At 46.1% G+C, this 18,207-nt stretch overlaps 1 protein-coding gene across 1 annotated transcript in view; it reads right to left on the bottom strand.

The window, feature by feature from the left end:
• SLC9A4 (solute carrier family 9 member A4) overlaps nucleotides 1–17,921 on the bottom strand; it is a 57,596-nt gene extending 39,675 nt beyond the window's left edge. Inside the window, exons 1-2 of the mRNA XM_024743975.1 lie at nucleotides 17,666–17,921; nucleotides 12,140–12,603 (exon numbers count right to left, since the gene is read on the bottom strand). Coding sequence (XP_024599743.1) covers nucleotides 12,140–12,603; nucleotides 17,666–17,921 — 720 coding nt within the window. The remainder of the gene's footprint in view (nucleotides 1–12,139; nucleotides 12,604–17,665) is intronic.
• Nucleotides 17,922–18,207: the final 286 nt, after the last annotated feature.

Raw genomic sequence — 18,207 nt, 5'->3', positions numbered from 1 at the left:
AATTTAAAAAGTCTGAACATTCTCCTCAGCCTGAAGAACAGCAGGGGAGAGGACAGGCCGTATTTCATAGCTGCTATTCCCACCTACCTGCCAAGGGCTCCTACATATCTCCCTCCAATCTTTCCCCCAGGCTCTAGACTTCTATCTCTAAAACTATGTCAAATTTCTTTTCAGTGGCCTGTAGGTAAATGCAACTTAGCAGTTCAGAGCTAATAGCAATCATACACCCACACCCACCCCTGTTCCTCAGCCATGACCTCTTCAAGGAACCGCCCAGCCTGGCCCCTCTGAGTCTGAGCGATCTTCCCCTCCCATCACCTCCATGCAAACGCCCAGAGGACTGACTTTCACCATCTGGTGCTAGTACACCTGCAGGACAGGAAAAGACATTTTAAGGCTGTTTAACCTCCAAACTTTTTAAACTATAAAAGCGAACATCAGTTGTGACCAGTAGATGTCAATTCACTGAAGACTAGCTCAGTGATTTGCTTCTTCTGAGAGGGTCAGTCTGGCACAGTGGAAATGTTACCGAGTCCAAGTTTGCTCTGCTGGGCGCACGACAGGCTAATAAACTGGAGATGAGGTGCTGGGCAGACTGAGAAGATGGCAGACTAGTGTCTCAAAATATCCATCTTTTCACGGTTTGGATGCCAGTTTCTTTTATAGCACAGAGAGAGGGAGGAGATGAGGAAGTAGAGTAAAAAGGCCATAAGATTTGCAAATACCCCCTGGAATGGCCAACCTCGGGGAGGGGATGTGTTCATTTCTTCTTTCTTGCAGCCATTCGCAGGTGGACAGGGTCCGGATGCTTCCCTGAACAAAGGCACTTTGGTTTAACCTTCAGGCAGAGGGGCGGGGTTCCCCGAGGCAGGCCATTGTGTATAGACAGTGTCCTTTTAGTGAACAAAAGCAGCAGAAAGCAAAGATTAAAGTTAAAAAATCAGAGCCAACATGGAGTCAGATTTGGCCCTTCTCTGTTACAGAAGGAGCAGTTTCTGAGAAAAAGTACTGCTCAGTCATTTTTTTTCATGAATGAATGAATGACGAATGAATAAATGAAAGATTCAGACTCAAGGGAACTCTGTCTCCATCAAACAGGGCTAAACTTTGAAATAAAGTAGTTGGATTTCGTGAGCTCTCCGTTTTCTCCCGTGCTGCTACTGTAATGCTCGCTTACGTGATCCCAGGTGAGTAGGAGGAAACTGGGGCAAACCACAGCCTGGGGACAGAACCAACGGCTCCGTCTCTGACCCATCACCTGGATGTGATGTGACAGAGCCCGCCGCAGGACAGGTTCTGCCAGAGACTGTTCGTTTTACGTAATCATCGAGGAAGCCACGGGGGAACAGACTAGCTGCTCACCACCTCTTCCAAACGGCCAGCTCGTGGCACTGCTCACATGACCCTGAGCAGATTTTTTTCCACACCAAAGCCTGACACACCTGACACACCCTTGAGGACGCATGCAGGCGTGCTCTTTGGGGTGGGAGAGTCTCTTGAAAACCACTGAACTCGGAAACTCTCTTGGCTGTCTGGAGTCCCCGGTTTAGAGTTTGCTTTTCTACCGAGAAGTGTTTCTTTTCCAAATCCATTTCCATAGCTGCTCAACCCTACCTCCTGACAAAGGAAGGACACCTTGGTAACCAGCGAGGATCAGTTCTTCTTGTTGCCCTTGCAAACTGGAGTTAGTTCTAACCACCCACCAGGGGCTCACAGCTCAGGCTGCTGGAAAACTCACTTGTACCCCTCAGACTTCAATTCATCTGTTTCTTCAACCAGAAGACAACAAACCAAACCAGTGTTTCTGAAACAGATTTGAGGAATTCCAGTGACCTATGGTTGAAGTGTCCCTCTGCGACGGCCTGAGCGCATCTCTGAATTATTTATACGGGCCCAAGGAGCAGATCTTTCAGGCTTCTGGTTAACAAGAGCCTACAGCTGAAACCCCAGGCACGGGAATGTAAAGGTGTCTCCCAGCTGGGAAAGCTTAGGAGTCAAATTTGGCTTCTCTGTTGGTGAACATCTGACCCCCCCGAACATCCTTGTTTGCTGGGGCCAACCCTGGGCTGCCCTCTGCCCTTCATTTCTCCCAGCCCCTCCCACTGCCCAACCTGGTCCAAGTATGTGTTGCATCACACACACCCCCGCGGGCTCCACGGCCAGTACCGTAACTGATGATCAATGGCAGCTGTGATCTGAGGGGAAGCTCACCAGGCAGACCTCCAGCGGCTTTGATGAGAGTCAGGCCAGAAGGAAGATGCCTGGGCCCTGGGCCGGGTGGGCGCTTCCCTGTTGGTGCTAGGAGGGTGGCGCGCCTAGTGTCCATCTGGGGTTGAGGCCTGATCCCCATTTCCAGGCCGACAGACACCAACCAGATGGTCCATCTTGCGTGGAACCTCCCCTCGAAACCGGGAAGGGCAACGGGACTCTGATTCTTCACCTACCAGGTGCCGGCGTCTGTGTGTCTGATTTCACAGCCTCCACAGAAACACCCTCTGGGGTCAGACTAAACATTCCCATTTTACACATGAGGAAGCGGAGGCACAAAAGGATGGAGTCATTTGCTCAAGACCACACTTGTTGGGTTCACGCCTCCCTTGTATATACCCACATTCTTGGCCAGAGGAAACTGTCTACTTGTAAAGGTATCTGCAGCCTCTCTCCTCCTTTCCTAGGAACATGCAAAAATTGAAGGTAAATAAGGAGATAAAAAGAGGCCAAGAAAAACATCGCCCGACACTCCCCCAGAGAGAGTCTGTTCAGGTCTGTGTGCAGCGCTTCTCGCGGAAAAGCTGAGACTGCCAAGTCCAGACAGATGGGGCATCGCTTAGGCTGTAAGGAAGGCTCTGTGGCTCTCAGGCACTCATGGAGGTAGACTTCTATAAATAACACACCGACCCTGACACAGGTTCCAACGTGTGTGCTTCTTTCTCACACCATCAAACAATTAACTCAATTTGACACCATCTACTTGGAGACAGGGTCGGATTCCACAGGTTGAGGGCTCAGCCCCACAGGACAACCTCTCCCCCGGCTTCAGATGCCCATCGCAGGTCCAGGATGTCACCTGGGCTTCTAACCCACCTGCCATAGTTGAGAGGTTCCAACAACCCCACCTTGGGTTCGATTAATTTGCTAGAATGGCTCACAGAACTCAGAGAAACATTTTACTCACTAGATGACCGGTTTACTACAAAGGGATCAAATGATATCGCTTATATGTGGAATCTAGAAAAAAGGGTACCAATGAACTTATCTACAAAACAGAAGTAGAGTTACAGAGATGTAGAAAACAAATTTATGGTTACCAGGAGTTAAGGGGCGGAAGGATAAATTGGGAGGCTGGGATGCACACTCCTGTATGTAAAATAGACAACTAATAAGGACCTCCTGTAGAGCACAGGGAACTCTACTCAGTACTCTGTAATGACCTATCTGTACATGTAGAACTGATTCACTTTGCTGTACACCTGAAACTAACACAACATTGTAAATCAACTAGACTCCAATAAAACTTTTTTTTTTTTTAATTAAGAAAAGAAAAAGGAACTGCCAGGTGGGAGAGATGCTTAGGACAAGTTCTGGGCCAAGGGCAAGTTCTGGGGCAGGGGTGAGGCGCTTCCATGCCCTTTCCAGGAGCTCCACCCTCCCCGAATCTCCACCAACCTGGAAATTCTCCAAACCCAATCCCCTAGAGTTTTTATGGAGGCCTCATTACTTGCGGTTGGTTGATTAAATCACTGGCCATGGGTCACCGAATTCAATCTCCAGCTCCTTTCCTGGAGGCGGGGATTGTGGGTGGTTTAGGGAGGGAGACTGAAAGCTCCAACCCCCTACTCACAAAGTCCATTCCACTGGCAACCAGGCCCCTTCCTTAGGTTACTTAGGGGCTTTCCAAAATTCGCCTCATTAGCATAACAAAAGGCAGCTCTCTTCACTTAGGAAATTTCAAGGGTTTTAATGAGCTCTGTGCCCTGGATGGGGACAAAGCCCAAATATATATTTCTTCTTATAAATCATAATATTAGAAACACTTTGTACTGAACCCTGTGCCAGGCACTGTTTTAAATGCTTACCTGTAACAACTCACTTTAACCCTCAAACAACCTGATCTCCAGTTTACAGAACTGGAGAAAGGAAAGGAAAGGAAAGGAAAGGAAACTGAGGCCCAGAGAGGTTAAGCCACTCATCTGAAGTCACACAGCTTACTAGTAAAGGAGCCAGGACTAGAACCAAGGCATTTGGCCTCACTGTCCATGTTCTTGGGCACAATTTACTGCCTCTTGAATGGGATGTTCCTGGAGCTAGGACTTCTTTGAGGTAGGAAAATATAAACCAGGGAGAATCCTGGAGGAAAATTCACCCTCAAATGAACGTTTTAAAAAGTCTTTTCCGGATTAGACGCAGCTTCCTCTGGCAAGCTGTTCCCTGCCATCTAGCTTGGTTTGAACTCGCCATGGCATCCTCATACCGGCAGGGTCCATGACCATCCCCCATCACTGAGTGATGGGCAGAGGCGCTCAGCTCATCTCCGTGCGCACAGTGCCCAGGACAGCGTCCACAGACTCCATGAAGGTGCGGCAAGGAAGGACACTGAGACTCTTCTCTCCCTGCGTGCCTACCCGTGGTTGCATCCCACCTCTACCCTTTAGTCTCAGGGAGCAATTCCAAAGTTCCGTGATGGGAGCTGGTCAGAGGGGGAGCCCCCTGGTTTGCTGGCAGCTTCCCTGACAAATCCCAATTCAAGCGGAGTGTCACTCTTGGGAATCAGAGGAGGAGGGCTGCGGTCACAGCACAGCTAGGGCACAGCCTTTCCTAGGCAGCCTCAGCATCTGTGATGCGCAGAGCTCCCTGCTGGGTCCTACGATGATGGCGGGAGGCCTTAGGAGAAAAATCATGAGGGTCGACAAGGAACTAGTCAGCAAAGCTGGGCTGATAAAGGGATGCAAAGAGGAGTGAGAAGAGGTCAAAGGAATTCTAGAATAAGGGATCAGGAAATTCAGGCTCTAATGCCAGCAATAAGAACACATAATAAATAGAGGGGCAAATTGAATGAAAGGTATAAGGTCAATGCTAAGAAACTGTTACTGATTGTGGGCTGGGAAAAGCAGTGGGACTATATCTTTTGGATACTGAGCTGCATAGAATAAATTATATTCAATAAATGACTTCCTTGACAGTCTGTGTGTTTATAATAAAAGTAACAATGAAGAAACGTAAGCACCTGGAGATCTGGTAATTCACCTGAGAGGCTCAAAGGACCAAGAAGGGCCAGTACAGACGTGCCAACTGAAAATTGTTGCTCGCCGGCGGGTTCTACAAGGATGAAACCAACGGCCTCTACAGTCGCTGACCTCAAACACCCCCTGAAAGGAGTTCAGGGCAGAGATCAGGAATGAGGCTCTCTGTGCCCCAGGTAGATAGTTTCAGGAGAAGATTTTATGAGCCCAATTTCTTGCATCTTCTCATATCTAGAAAAACACTAAAATCATTAACGGTGACATCTGCTCTTCGTGACTAGCGGCAACCTTCTGCCAAAGTGTGCGCTTTGACTCCACGAACCCCCTTCACCAATATCACATATATGTGATCCCCCCTCTGACCTCTTTGGAGAAGGGCATCCAAGCTCTCTGAGAGGCTGTCTCCCAGGCTATGGTCCACATTTTGCCCCAGACAACTTAACTCACGACTTTCACGTTGTGCAAGTTTTTTCAGTGGATAGACATCTGGGGACAGGGGGGTCCTCTGCTCTTAAGCACCACTGCTCCTTCACAAAACGGGGACAGCAATCCTGCCACAGTAGGTTGTTACAAAGCTCTAAGAAGAAAAAGCAGATAAAATGCCTGCCAGTGTGACGAGCCCAAGGGTCCTGCTCAGAAACTTTTGCACTGCAGCTCCCTCTACCACTCTCTCGTCCACCTTATGCCTAGAGAGTGGACTACAGTGGCAGCAAGATGTGAAATGAAGACATCACCAGAGGAAGGAGGGAAAGAAAGTGGTGGGGAGAGAGGGAGGGGCGAAGAACCAGCATGAAGTAGGAGTTAGGAGCAGAGATGCTCTGGAGCCAGGCTGCCTGGGTTCCAACCTCAGTGGGGGATGCCGGCACCTCCCAGGTGAAGTGGAGGAGGGGACATGGGGCAAAAAGATGATACAAACCGTGGTGGCATCACCTTGCTGCTTACTCAGCAAATTGATGCAGGAAAACCCGGGAGGAACACAAATATAAGAACGATCTGCCTACAAGACATGAAGCAGTGCCGTGTTTAAAACCAAATGCTCGGGCTTCCCTGGTGGCGCAGGGGTGGAGAGTCCGCCTGCCGATGCAGGAGACGCGGGTTCGTGCCCCGGTCCGGGAAGATCCCACGTGCCGCGGAGCAGCTGGGCCCATGAGCCATGGCCGCTGAGCCTGTGCATCCGGAGCCTGTGCTCCTCTCCACAACAGTGAGAGGCCCGCGTACTGCAAAAAAAAAACCCCAAAACCAAAAACCAAATGCTTATTAAGAGGGAGCCAACCACCATGCATGTCCCTGAGTTGGTGTGATGAAAAGTAATAGCTAAGATGCCTGGGGTTCTCACTGCATGCTGAACACTCACTACTCTAACAGCTTAATGGGAATTCTGCAGTGACCCTACGAGCTAAGTAATACCACCACCCCAATTTTACAGGAGTTAGGCACAGAGATGACCAGAATCTCGCCCGGAGCCACATACTGGACTTGGCCAAACAAGCCAGTCCTGTTTTGGAGAAAGCACTGGATTCCCTACCAACTGGACATGAGCCCAGTCTCCTCAGAGGTAACAGATTGGTTCTCTCCTGTTCCTCTCAGCTCCGTGAGTTGAAAATTCAAAAGGTGAGAGTAAAAGAAAAGAGATTGGGAAGAGACAGACGTGGGCACCCATGTCCGCTCTGTCATGGCCAGGCAGGATCCCCTTGTGTAATCTATTGTACTCCCTTTGCCTTATTTTCTTCATCTGTGAAATGTGACTATTAATTCAGCCTCACAGTAAACTCTAAGGATTTAATAAAATAATAAATGTACAAGTGACCCCATACAGGGCCTGGGTATAGCGGCTGCATCTCTCTTATTGCTATGATGCTGGCCATGAGATTTCAACTGGGGATACTAGTTATTATTTGAAAGCTACTGGGGTTTTGTCTCTTCTCTCTTTGCCCACCATTAAGGAAGTTCTCATGATTGGAGTCATAACCTAAAATATTCAGCGAGAGGGAGAATTAAGTGGACAAGAGACCTGGAGGGTCAGGTTCATTGCTCTCTCGATGGTTGCATCTCCTCTGGAGCATCTCCTCTTTAGTGAGAGGCAGCTCTTTTCGTGGGACAAGGATCTGCAAAGTTGTCACATGTAACCCACTAATCACAGGTCTCTCTCTGGATGACTCAGACTTTCTGCTGAAAGAGCCCGCTTGTGACGGCTGCCCTCGGGAAGGCTCCCTCCTCAGTGAAAGGGTGAGTCCAAGGCCCTTGGCTCAAAAGACAACTGCACTGCATTAAATACCAGTTGCTCTCAAACTGCTTTCTAAATCCGGCCCCGAGCTTCTCCAGTTTCACGCAGGGACGCAGAAGTGCCCCAGCACACACTTAATATCACTGTGCTGTGGGTGACCCCAGGGTGACCCCGAGTGACGTGTGGACACCTCCATCCCCACCCCGGAGCCAGCCAGCACCGCAGCAGCTTCACCACGTGGAGGTCACAGCAGTGCCCTCAAGCAAATACTCTGGTCAGCTGAGAATTACAATTTTATTGGGAAATTATCATTTCAAAAAGAAAGTCCAAGTGGAAACAATTAAACTTTGGGAAAGCCAAACAAATGCAGTTAGCAAAGAAACCCCAGGCTGTGATTGGCTCTAGATGTAAAGTCTAGAGAAAACTCAGGCTGAAGTGAGTCTCAAGTTCAGAGGCAACACCACAGAGGGAACAGAGCCACATGTTTTCGTGGGTCATTAACAAAGACTATGTCTCGGCAACTCGGCAACAATGTTTGTAGGTTGTATCAAGAAAGAGCTTTTTGGTCTGTGAAAATTAAGTGAGGTGATATCGTCATTGCTAAATTTCCGTAACCATTTAGGAAGGGAAATTTGGATAATTATCTCAGAATGGGCTGCCAGGAGGTGGCCTTGATGTTGACACAGATGAGCACCCTCAAGGGCATTGCTTTCGTGGGGTTACAGTCAGCAAGGGACCCCAAAGAACTTGGATACGAGTAAAATGAGATGCTCTCTGGATAAACTGTGAAACGGAGGCATCGTGGCTCAGAGGGGTGCCTTAGGAGGTGGAATTGGTTCCCAGCCAAGGGGACTTATTCCGCTGTAACAAAACCCAAAGGACGAAAGCAACTGAAGAAAGAATGGGTGGAGACAAATCTAGCCCAGACCTTTCCCAGACGTAGCATCGTTTTAGATCAAGATATATCAGCTCTCACCATCTAAAGGCCATGAACAAGTAGTTCCCAAACATCAGCCATCCTCTGAGGTGCTGGTTAAAAATACAGATTCCCAGGCTCTATTCCCAGAGAGTCATTGCTCTTTGGCCATCTGAGTGCTCACCAAGCCCACCTGGGGGATTCTGAGGCAGGTGGCTTGAGGGCCACACACTGAGAAATGAGATACGTAAATGGGATGGCAGGCTGGAGTCCAGGCTCCCCTGGCAACCGGCAGACAACTTGGCTTTCTGAGATGCTCGCCCAGCAGGGAAGAACAGGCAGGTCTGATGAGCCTAGTATCTCGCTCAATAGTTAGAGATTCTCATTATGAATGAATAACCTGGCTTCTGACTTCAAGTGTGGGTCTCCTCCACTTGGTGAATCCACCCCGGATATCTTGGATTATTTTCAAATGCTTTTTCCCCCAGTACTATCCATTTTGGCATAAAGTCCTCGTGATAAAACATTGTGTGCCACGATGAACAACAAGGTCCTACTATTGATACACAGCACAGGGAATGACATTCAATACCCTGGGATAAACCATAATGGAAAAGAATTTTAAAGACAATGTATATATGTGTATTACTAGGTCACTTTGCTGTACAGCAGAAATTAACACAACGGAAATCAACTGTACTTCAATAAAATAAATAAATTAAAATTTAAAAAGAAAAAATAAAGAAAATTATGAATAACAACACTAAAAGAATTGTGTGCCAGGTGAATTAAATAATTAATTGTAAAAGGGAGAAAAATTAAAAAACAAAACGTGTGTGCGTGTTCTTCGGTTATAGGCACAGTCTTGGAAAACAAAATGTGAAACCCAGGGCAATAAAAGAATACGTTAGTCGGTTTGACTACATACATATTTAAAATTTTTACAGATCGAAGATACATGACTTAAAAAAAATTAAAAAAAAAAAAAAAAAAATTTAAGTGACAGAATAGGAGAAAATGTTTGCTTTTTATGTAACATTCAAGTTTAGCTAATTTAAAGTTTATCTAAAGCTTAAAGTTTAGATAATTTAATGAGTCTACAAATCAATTAAAAAAGAAAAAAAACAGCAACTGGTCTCAAAGAAAAATTGACAAGAAGCGATATTTGCATACAATAATTGGGACATGCTGATAAAAAATTACTCATTGTTTATAGGAAATTCAAATTTAACTGGTAACCTGTATTTTTTTTTTAAGTCTGGCAACCCTGAAAGGACGTGAACTTCCAATTCATAGCGTGAGAAACACTAATCTTTGAAAAGGTGCTTAGTATCATCATGCAGATTATAGCAAACATGTGTCATCCTTTTTTGCTCATTAGATGGGAAAACATTAAGAAAGCAATGCCCCTTGTTGACAATGATACAAGGAAATATGCACTTAATACACCGTGTGTGGAAATGCAAGCCCATAAAGATTTCTGGAAAACCTTGGCAGCCGTATACATAAAAACTAAAATTAAGGTTTAATATATTTGGTAAAGTGAGAAGGGTTCTGAATGGCTCTACTGCAAGTTCCTCCTGCAATCTGACCCCACGGTAAGGTCCCCCAGCCCAATTACCCTCCTTATCAAGGGACCAGGCACGGTACTCGTATATCCACGTGTACTGGGGATCACTTCCCTGACAGCCTGTGGAATTACTCAAAAGACTTTGATGGGCTTCCCTGCTGGTGCAGTGGTTAAGAATCCGCCTGCCAATGCACGGGACACGGGTTTGAGCCCTGGTCTGGGAAGATTCCACATGCCGCGGAGCAACTAAACTCGTGTGCCACAACTACTGAGCCTGCGCTCTAGAGCCCGCAGGCTACAACTACTGAGCCCGCACGCCACAACTACTGAGGCCCACGTGCCTAGAGCCCATGCTCCGCAACAAGAGAAGTCACCGGAACGAGAAGCCCATGCACCGCAACTAGAGAAAGCCCGCGTGCAGCAACAAAGACTCAATGCAGCAAAAAAAAAAAAAAAAAAAGACTTTGAAAAAGAATAGGTACGTATATATACATAACTGAATCATTTTGCTGTACATCTGAAACTAATACAACATTGTTAATCAACTATGTTCCAATATAAAATAAACATTTACACAAAAGAGAGCAGGGGACCTCGTCTCGTTCATCATCATTGCCACCCAAGCAGTTAGCACTGTGCCCAGAACACAATAGGTACCAAATGAAAGTTTGTTAAATAAAAACTAATAAGTCAATCACATCATCCCCTAGGAACCAGGAGGTACCCCATCCTTCTACTAGTTCCTCCCGCAGTCCCTGATAGCTCACTCGGTTCCCCGGTGCAGCACCCATGTGGCCCGGCATGGTGTGCGGTGGTCTCCTACCCCGGGCTGTGAGTATAGGTGACGAACACACTTGTCATTAGTCTCATCTGTTTAGCATCGGTGTCACTCTATAACCTTCTGGTGGGAATCCCTCCTTCATCATTTGAATGAAGAGGAGGTGATTATAGCAGCATCTCTCAAATTTTTAAGTATACCTACTTTTAACCCCAAAATTTCACTTCCAAGAATATATCCTATAAAAAGACTCACAAGTACGAAAAGAGATGCATGCAGAAACAAGAATACTTATTGCAACACTGTTTTTAAAAGTGAAAACTTGACAATCACCTGAATATTCACCCATCAAGAACTGGTTAAATAAATCTTTATGAACGTAATCTATGAAATACTCTGCAACAGTGGAAAAGACCTAGAAAGAAGTCCAAGATTTGTTACATCTAAGCAGTACGTATGATTTAATGCCACCCACTTTATGTAGAATGATATATCAATACATCTGTATCTGCGTACGTATATGCACGTGTCCATGATAAAAATGGGGAGAGAAACGCTAACTGGATCCAAGGCGGAGGGAAGAGGGTCAGGCGGAGGCTTTTGTGCTTTATGCTGTATAATTCTGTACTATTTAAGTCTTTTACACTGAAAATGCATTCTAGTATTCCTTATGTGACGTGATATAAATGTAAGAATAAGAAAAGTACATCAAAATTTATATAAAATCACATAGACTAACTCCTGGTGAAGGTTTGCAGTAATGTAAGGAAACTGGGCAATGCGGCAGCCAATCAGGAATAGTTCAGCACCTCTAGCCAAAGTCATTCTGGGCCTTAATGCTCTGCGCTGATCTGGCCTGTAAACGCTTCTCAGCCTCTCTCTGGAAGGACTCCTAATCAAAGGTGCTCCGTCACATTCTCCGTGGGAGTCACGGAATTGAGACTGATATACAAGCCAATGCATTTGTGCAAATCCTCCATCATCTCTCTCCCTACCCCTACCTTTTATTTAACTTCATCATCTAAAACAGAGCTTAAAAAGGAAGCATATAAAGGGAAGGAGGGTGAGGTCCCATGACTGAGAGAAAATAAGACACAAGTACTGCTTGTCCTAGTGCGAAAGCCCAGAAGGGCCTTAAACCCAGAAGAGCCTTTGGCCATAGTTTCTGCTTGCTCCGTGAAACACCGAATTCACTAAAGAATCATACTTCCTCTCTCCTTTAAAGAAGCCAGTGGATGGCAAGCAGCGTAGTGAGTAAGCATGGCCACTGTGCAGATCCCAAGGGCAGTGGCCAGACCTGAGGCCACGCTGCCCTGGCCCATCTCTGTCCTGCTGAGGCCCAGGCCTGCCTGGCCTTCTCCACCCGCCAGGCCCCTAGTCTCCCTGGGGACGGTGGGGGGCCGCATCTCACCACGCTGATGCCGTCGTTGAGGAGCGCCTCCCCAAAGATCATCAGGTACAGCTGCTGATTCACCCGCGCCTCTTCGAACACGGCCAGCACGGCCACGGGGTCCACCGCCGAGATCAGGCTCCCGAACAGCAGGTTCTGAAGCAGGTTGACGTCACTCAGGCCAAAGGCCTGGACCTGGCAGACGAGGTAGAGCGAGAGGCCAATGCCGAAGGCATTGATCAGGGCCCCCAGCCCTGCCCACCACAGGATGGATCCGATGTTCTCGAAGAAGGGCCGGGTGGGCATGAAGTACCCGCCCTCCAGGACGATGGGCGGGAGGAGGTACAGGAAGTAGATGCTCGAATCCATGACCGGAGGTGATTTGTGGTCGGTGCCGAAGATGATGGCGCCCACCAGGGCCCCAACCAGGATGAGCAGGCAGCTCTCAGGCATGAGGCCCGGCAGCCGGTGGTAGAGGTGGAAGCCTGCGGAGAGCGGAGAACCACGTTTAGATGTTGGCAAATAACCCGGCTCTGGCCCCCAGGACACCAGGGGAGGGGTGTGCGAGAGGCCTTTCAAAGCCACACAGATGGCGGCATCTCCGGGCCCAGCCTCGGCACCCATTTGTAGCAGGAGCTGCAAGTGTGGCTGTGGCTTGGTGTGAGGAAGTGCTTTCCATGCTCAGTGAATGTTCCAGCATCTTCTCAGCCAGCCGTGCCCTCCTGTTTTCCCCATCCTGAGGGATCTGAGCGGTGGAACTCTTCTGCTCTCATGCAAAACCCACCTTTGAAGCTCCTGCAAGAGTCTATCACAGTGACGTAAACCCCAGCTTCTTCCAAACTTACCTCACCTCACTTCCTTCTCCACCACAAACAAATGAATACAAATGAAAAGTCTTTATTTTGTTTCCTTTATTTAACCAATGACACTGCCACCCAGTCGGCCACTTGAGAGGAAATCAAGTCGCATTCCTGTGGGGACCCCGTCACCTTTGCCCCTTCGTGCAATTGGCAACCTGTTTCATCAGTTACGTCTCCCACTAGCTGCCCCGGAAGTCCGTCTCCTTCTGTCCACTCCTGCAGCCACTGTCTTCACTGAGGACCGCCCCACTTCTCATCCTACTTACTGCGGTGTCTTCCTGATTTCCTCCCTCTCCCTCCCCCTCCCGGTCTATTCCACACCCTGCTACCAGATGACTATTCTACACCACGTTATCTGATTGTTCAATTCCCCACCTAAGACTCCACACAATGCGTCTCATGGAATTTAAACAGAATATTTGTTAAGCATCCCTGTGACGAGAACAACCCACTGTATGTCCTGGGAGGGGGAGGGACCAAACATGTTTTCTACAATTCCAGCTACTGATGAAATTTTAGAAACGTTCTTAACGAATAAGAAGATAAAGCCAATATAATGTACAAGTATACAGAGAAGTGTATATTGAATATATCAACAAATATGACAAGAGATCCAGGTACAGCAGGCCACCTGGGGCTCTCCCCGAGTCCGTATCCCACACACCCTGCACTGTCTTCATGCATCCTACCTTATAGCCAAGCTCACGCCTTTTCATCCTGGAGGCCTCCTTTCTTGTCTTTACGTATTATTATCGTTGCTTGCATTGTCCTTCTCTCCACCCTATTTTGGTCCTCTGCTCAGTCCTTGAGGCTAAGCTTCTCCCAATCTCTTCCCAAGGAAATAATATGTCCTCCTTTGAATTATTGTAACATTTTACCTGTACCTGTTCAACAACGATCCCTTTCTACCATTTTTGGTCCATGACTTTTCTCCCCTACTAATCTCTAAACTCCTCCAACTCAGGCAGGATGGCACACATCTTTATATCTCCCCAAAGCGCTTAGCAAGATGTCTTGTCCATAACAGCATGTCTAATTGCTAAAAGAATCTTTCTTAAGTGTATAAATGAATGAATGAACAGGTCAGCTGTTCATCAGAGAAGCTCTTGCATGGGAAGGAGAAGTTGAACAGGTTTTGGAGAATGAGTGGGACTTACATAGCTGGACAACAGAGGGAAGGCATTTTAGGAGGGGAGAACTCCAGGAGAAAGAAGGGAGAGACAGGGATGGCCCAGCCAGATATTTTTGACGTTCTCTGAGGAGATTCATCTGGCCAGAGCAAATTTTAATTGGGAAGAGTACTGATTTTTAAAAACAAATTTTATTGGAGTATAGTTGCTTTACAATGTTGTGTTAGTTTCTGCTGTACAGCAAAGTGAATCAGTTATACGTATACATATATCCCCTCTTTTTTTGGATTTCCTTCCCATGTAGGTCACCACAGAGCATTGAGTAGAGCTCCCTGCACTATACAGTAGGTTCTCATTAGTTATCTATTTTATACATAATAACAATAGTGTATATATATCAATCCCAATCTCCCAATTCCTCCCAACCCCCCTTCCCCCTTGGTATCCGTACATTTTTTCTCTATGTCTGTGTCTCTATTTCTGTTTTGTAAATAAGATCATCTATACCATTTTTTTCAGATTCCACACATATGCATTAATATATGATATTTGTTTTTCTCTTTCTGACGTACTTCACTCTGTATGACAGACTCTAGGTCCATCCACGTCTCTACAAATGACTCGATTTCGTTCCTTTTTATGGCTGAGTAATATTCCATTGCATATATGTACCACATCTTCTTTATCCATTCCTCTGTTGATGGACATTTAGGTTGTTTCCATGACCCGGCTATTGGAAGTGTACTGATTTTGACCAAGCAATGGAGGGCCTGAAATTCAAGGCTAAGGATGTAGGCTCCCTCCCATAGGTGTTGGGGCCATGGAATGTCTCCTTAGGAAGTTTTAGGTTCAGCCATCCAAAAACACGTGGGTTTCCCTCACCACAGCTTTGAACTGTTCCACCCACCATCAGCAGGCAGGTTAATACAATGGAGTATCAAGAGACGTTATTCCAAACCACAGAGCCCACTGGCTTCAAGACCAGCTTAAGGCCTCCTTCTAAGGTCCTGCTCTGTCCATTTCCTAATAACAGCTTCCTTCTTCTCCTCTCTCCTCCTTCTTCTTCAGTTAGTGCTCATTTTAACCACACTTAACTTTTGAAATATGTAAAGTAGGCGGAAGAGCCCATAGTGTCATTTTCTCAGGCCCTGTGTCTCCCCAGTCTGGCCCTGCTTCCAGGGATCTAGTTTCCTGAAATGGATCCAATGTCACCTGCCTGAAGCCAGGTTCCATCTACACAGTGATAGCAGGAAGAGGGTTTAACCTGTAAGCAGGGCCCTTTAAGGGAAATGCTATGTGAATTTCGCATTTCAAAATTCTTCTCCCCTTCCATAATGGACAATAGAGTCAGTCACTTTGAGGTTTTAGTTCCCTGGCCTGAAACTTAAAAGGCCACGAATAACAAAGTCCAGCCTGAAAGTCAAAGATGGCCCTATCGGAGCACCTATTAGGCAGTGCTAGATTCACCCATCTTCCCCCTTGAGGCTGGGGACCACAATCATTCCTACACCTTGCTGGGTGCTCAAGAAATGTGTCTTGATAAAATGACGGAATAAAAGAATACGAGCGATTATTAATTATATTTTGATTCAAGATTTATAATATAGAATCTAAAAAAGCGATATGGTTTCCTTAAGTGTTCAAGTTTTGTGTCTTTATTATTATTTTTTTGCCCCAGGTGAACAAGCTACCATATATAAAGCTACAAGACCAGTACTTGCATCACAGTATATATTCAGTAAATTTGACCTTCTTTTCATGTACAATATAAAAATAATCTGAATTCTTAAAGGCCAGTAAATATGAAATTGTGCTTGAATAACCACGATCCAACTGATAACCTACTTCAGTTATTTTCTTTTTCTAAAGTACGTTGAGTTGCATCCACATGAAAATCAAGAACGTTTAAACAGTGATTCTATGAACAATAGCGTCCTTACAGGACTCTGAACTTGTGGATGTAGTCTGGGCACACACAACACCTCTAAAGGAAAATCTGTGTCTTATGCTAATATAAAACATATACTTTGCGCCTTGAGATGTTCACTGATATAGAATAGAAGCCTCTTTTCCATTAGAAAATTCTTATCTGTACCAAAAAGAGATCTCAGAAATAATTTCACAGATGAACGAACTGAGATGAAGAAAGACAGAGCTAGTCAGTGGAATCAGCTAGTTTCCTGATTCCAGACCAACTTCACCCATTACTGTGAAAAGGAAGGGAGTGGGTGGAGTCAGAATCTCTGGCATTTTGACAAAGGAAAACTCAAGATCACATAAGACCAACTTGAACGTTCTCAGTATTCACACGGTTGCATGACAGGTGTTAGACCCCTAGCTCTGAACTGAGAATACCATCTCTTCGGAAACCCATTTTTACTTGAGCCCTTCTCAGAAATAATGTGCAACCCTCTGTGTCCTTTAGTCATTTGATAAACCGCACAAGAGTTCTTCAAACTAAGAATTTCATTCTGTCTTCACATCTTATGAGCTCAAAATGGACAGCAGTTATGACGGGCACCTAATGAATATGCCAGCGCCCCCCAACATCCATGGGCAGGGAGTTAGATGAAAAGACAGAGCCCAGTATCCTGATGCCAAGGAGTTAACCGCCCGATTTCATGGCTCACCCCATATTTCACAGCTGTTCCAGAGGAAACATATAAACAAGCACTAACATGATTCATAGGGTCTATTTCAATGAGGCAATCTTATCTACTCAAATAACAAAGTTCATAACTAAAGCAAAGGAGACATTATGCTTGACAATTAAGATATTCGTATTAGTTTCCCACTCTGAAATAAGCTGTTTCTAAGGAGACAAGGGGGTGAACTTGGAAATTAAATGGTCACAGAGTGGAAACCATCACTTTGGTTTGGGCACAAAGAACCCTGGTTAGAATTTCATCTATTAACTTGAATCCACTTTATGTCACAGAGGAAACCAGGGGTGCTTCACTGGTTCCATTTGACTCAGGTGTAAACAAAGATTTTACTGACAGATACCATCTCTATCTCACCATATCCCATCACTGAGTGATACGAGTTGCTTCTGGTTGCCTTGTTTCTTGCTTTCTGTCAATTTTCAAGGAGCACATGCCACTTTTAAAGAATAAACAATGCGCGTCGTTGATGAAGCCCATGGTTCCTTGGCCGAGAATGAAAGAAGCACATTTTACAGAAGAATAATTCTATGGTTCCTGAAATTTCCAGCGGGCGTCATTCCAAGCTCGACATACTTTACTCTATTTCTTAAAGCATAGAACTTGAGATTTTTTGATGCCAAATAATGTCACATGGTTGTTACCCTGAAAGGAGAGGAAATCAAAAGAACCGAGAGCACAGAAGTAGGTTCTTAAATTTCAAAACACAACCTGAAGTATTAAACGGCTTGACAAAAATCAGTTATGACTTTCCCTTGACTCAGGAATAGAATTTTTTATGTAACAGCAACAAGAGTTAAAATCCACTTAATTCACCATCTACAAGGCATTTTCACACACCTTATCTCACGTGGAAAACAACTCCCAAAACCAGGTAGATGTTTGGGGCCTTACCTATTTTTGCAAGGGATGCTAGGAGTATCCAGAGGGTGACCTCGTAAGGAATTTGCACATAGTCGTAATCCAGTGCGAAAACAGATACCGTCTCAGCTGGCTCAGAGCTGGCAGCAGCAAACCGAACATCAGGCTCATGCTGGGGAGAGGAATTTGTGGATTCATTCAGATCAGAAGATGCTCCACCACACTTGAGGGCCACCAGGAAGAACAACCAATTCCAAGGACCGAAAGGCACAAGCGTCTGAAAACCCATGCTGTGGGCTCCTCTTACTGTGTGTGCCTTTGTGTGCTGCACTTCTGGAGTGAGGAGGGTTTCCAGAGAGCGGCAGCATCTACCTGGGTCACAGGTGAAACACGCACAGTCCGTGGGTCATTCCGGGAGGAGTCCGAGCACGTCACTGAGTTCTGAGTATAGATATTTTCAAAATCACCTTTAAAGTATTTGTGTTCAGGCAACTCAGTCTCTGGCCCAAACGCATCTAGTCATTCAATAGACTTGAGAAAGCCCAGGGAACTACCTGTGCGACCTTCATCCGACC

The sequence above is a fragment of the Neophocaena asiaeorientalis genome, unplaced genomic scaffold (assembly GCF_003031525.2).
Source record: "Neophocaena asiaeorientalis asiaeorientalis breed wild unplaced genomic scaffold, Neophocaena_asiaeorientalis_V1.1 scaffold114, whole genome shotgun sequence".
Taxonomy (NCBI): Eukaryota; Metazoa; Chordata; class Mammalia; order Artiodactyla; family Phocoenidae; genus Neophocaena; species Neophocaena asiaeorientalis.
This window is presented reverse-complemented; position numbering and strand designations above follow the sequence as displayed.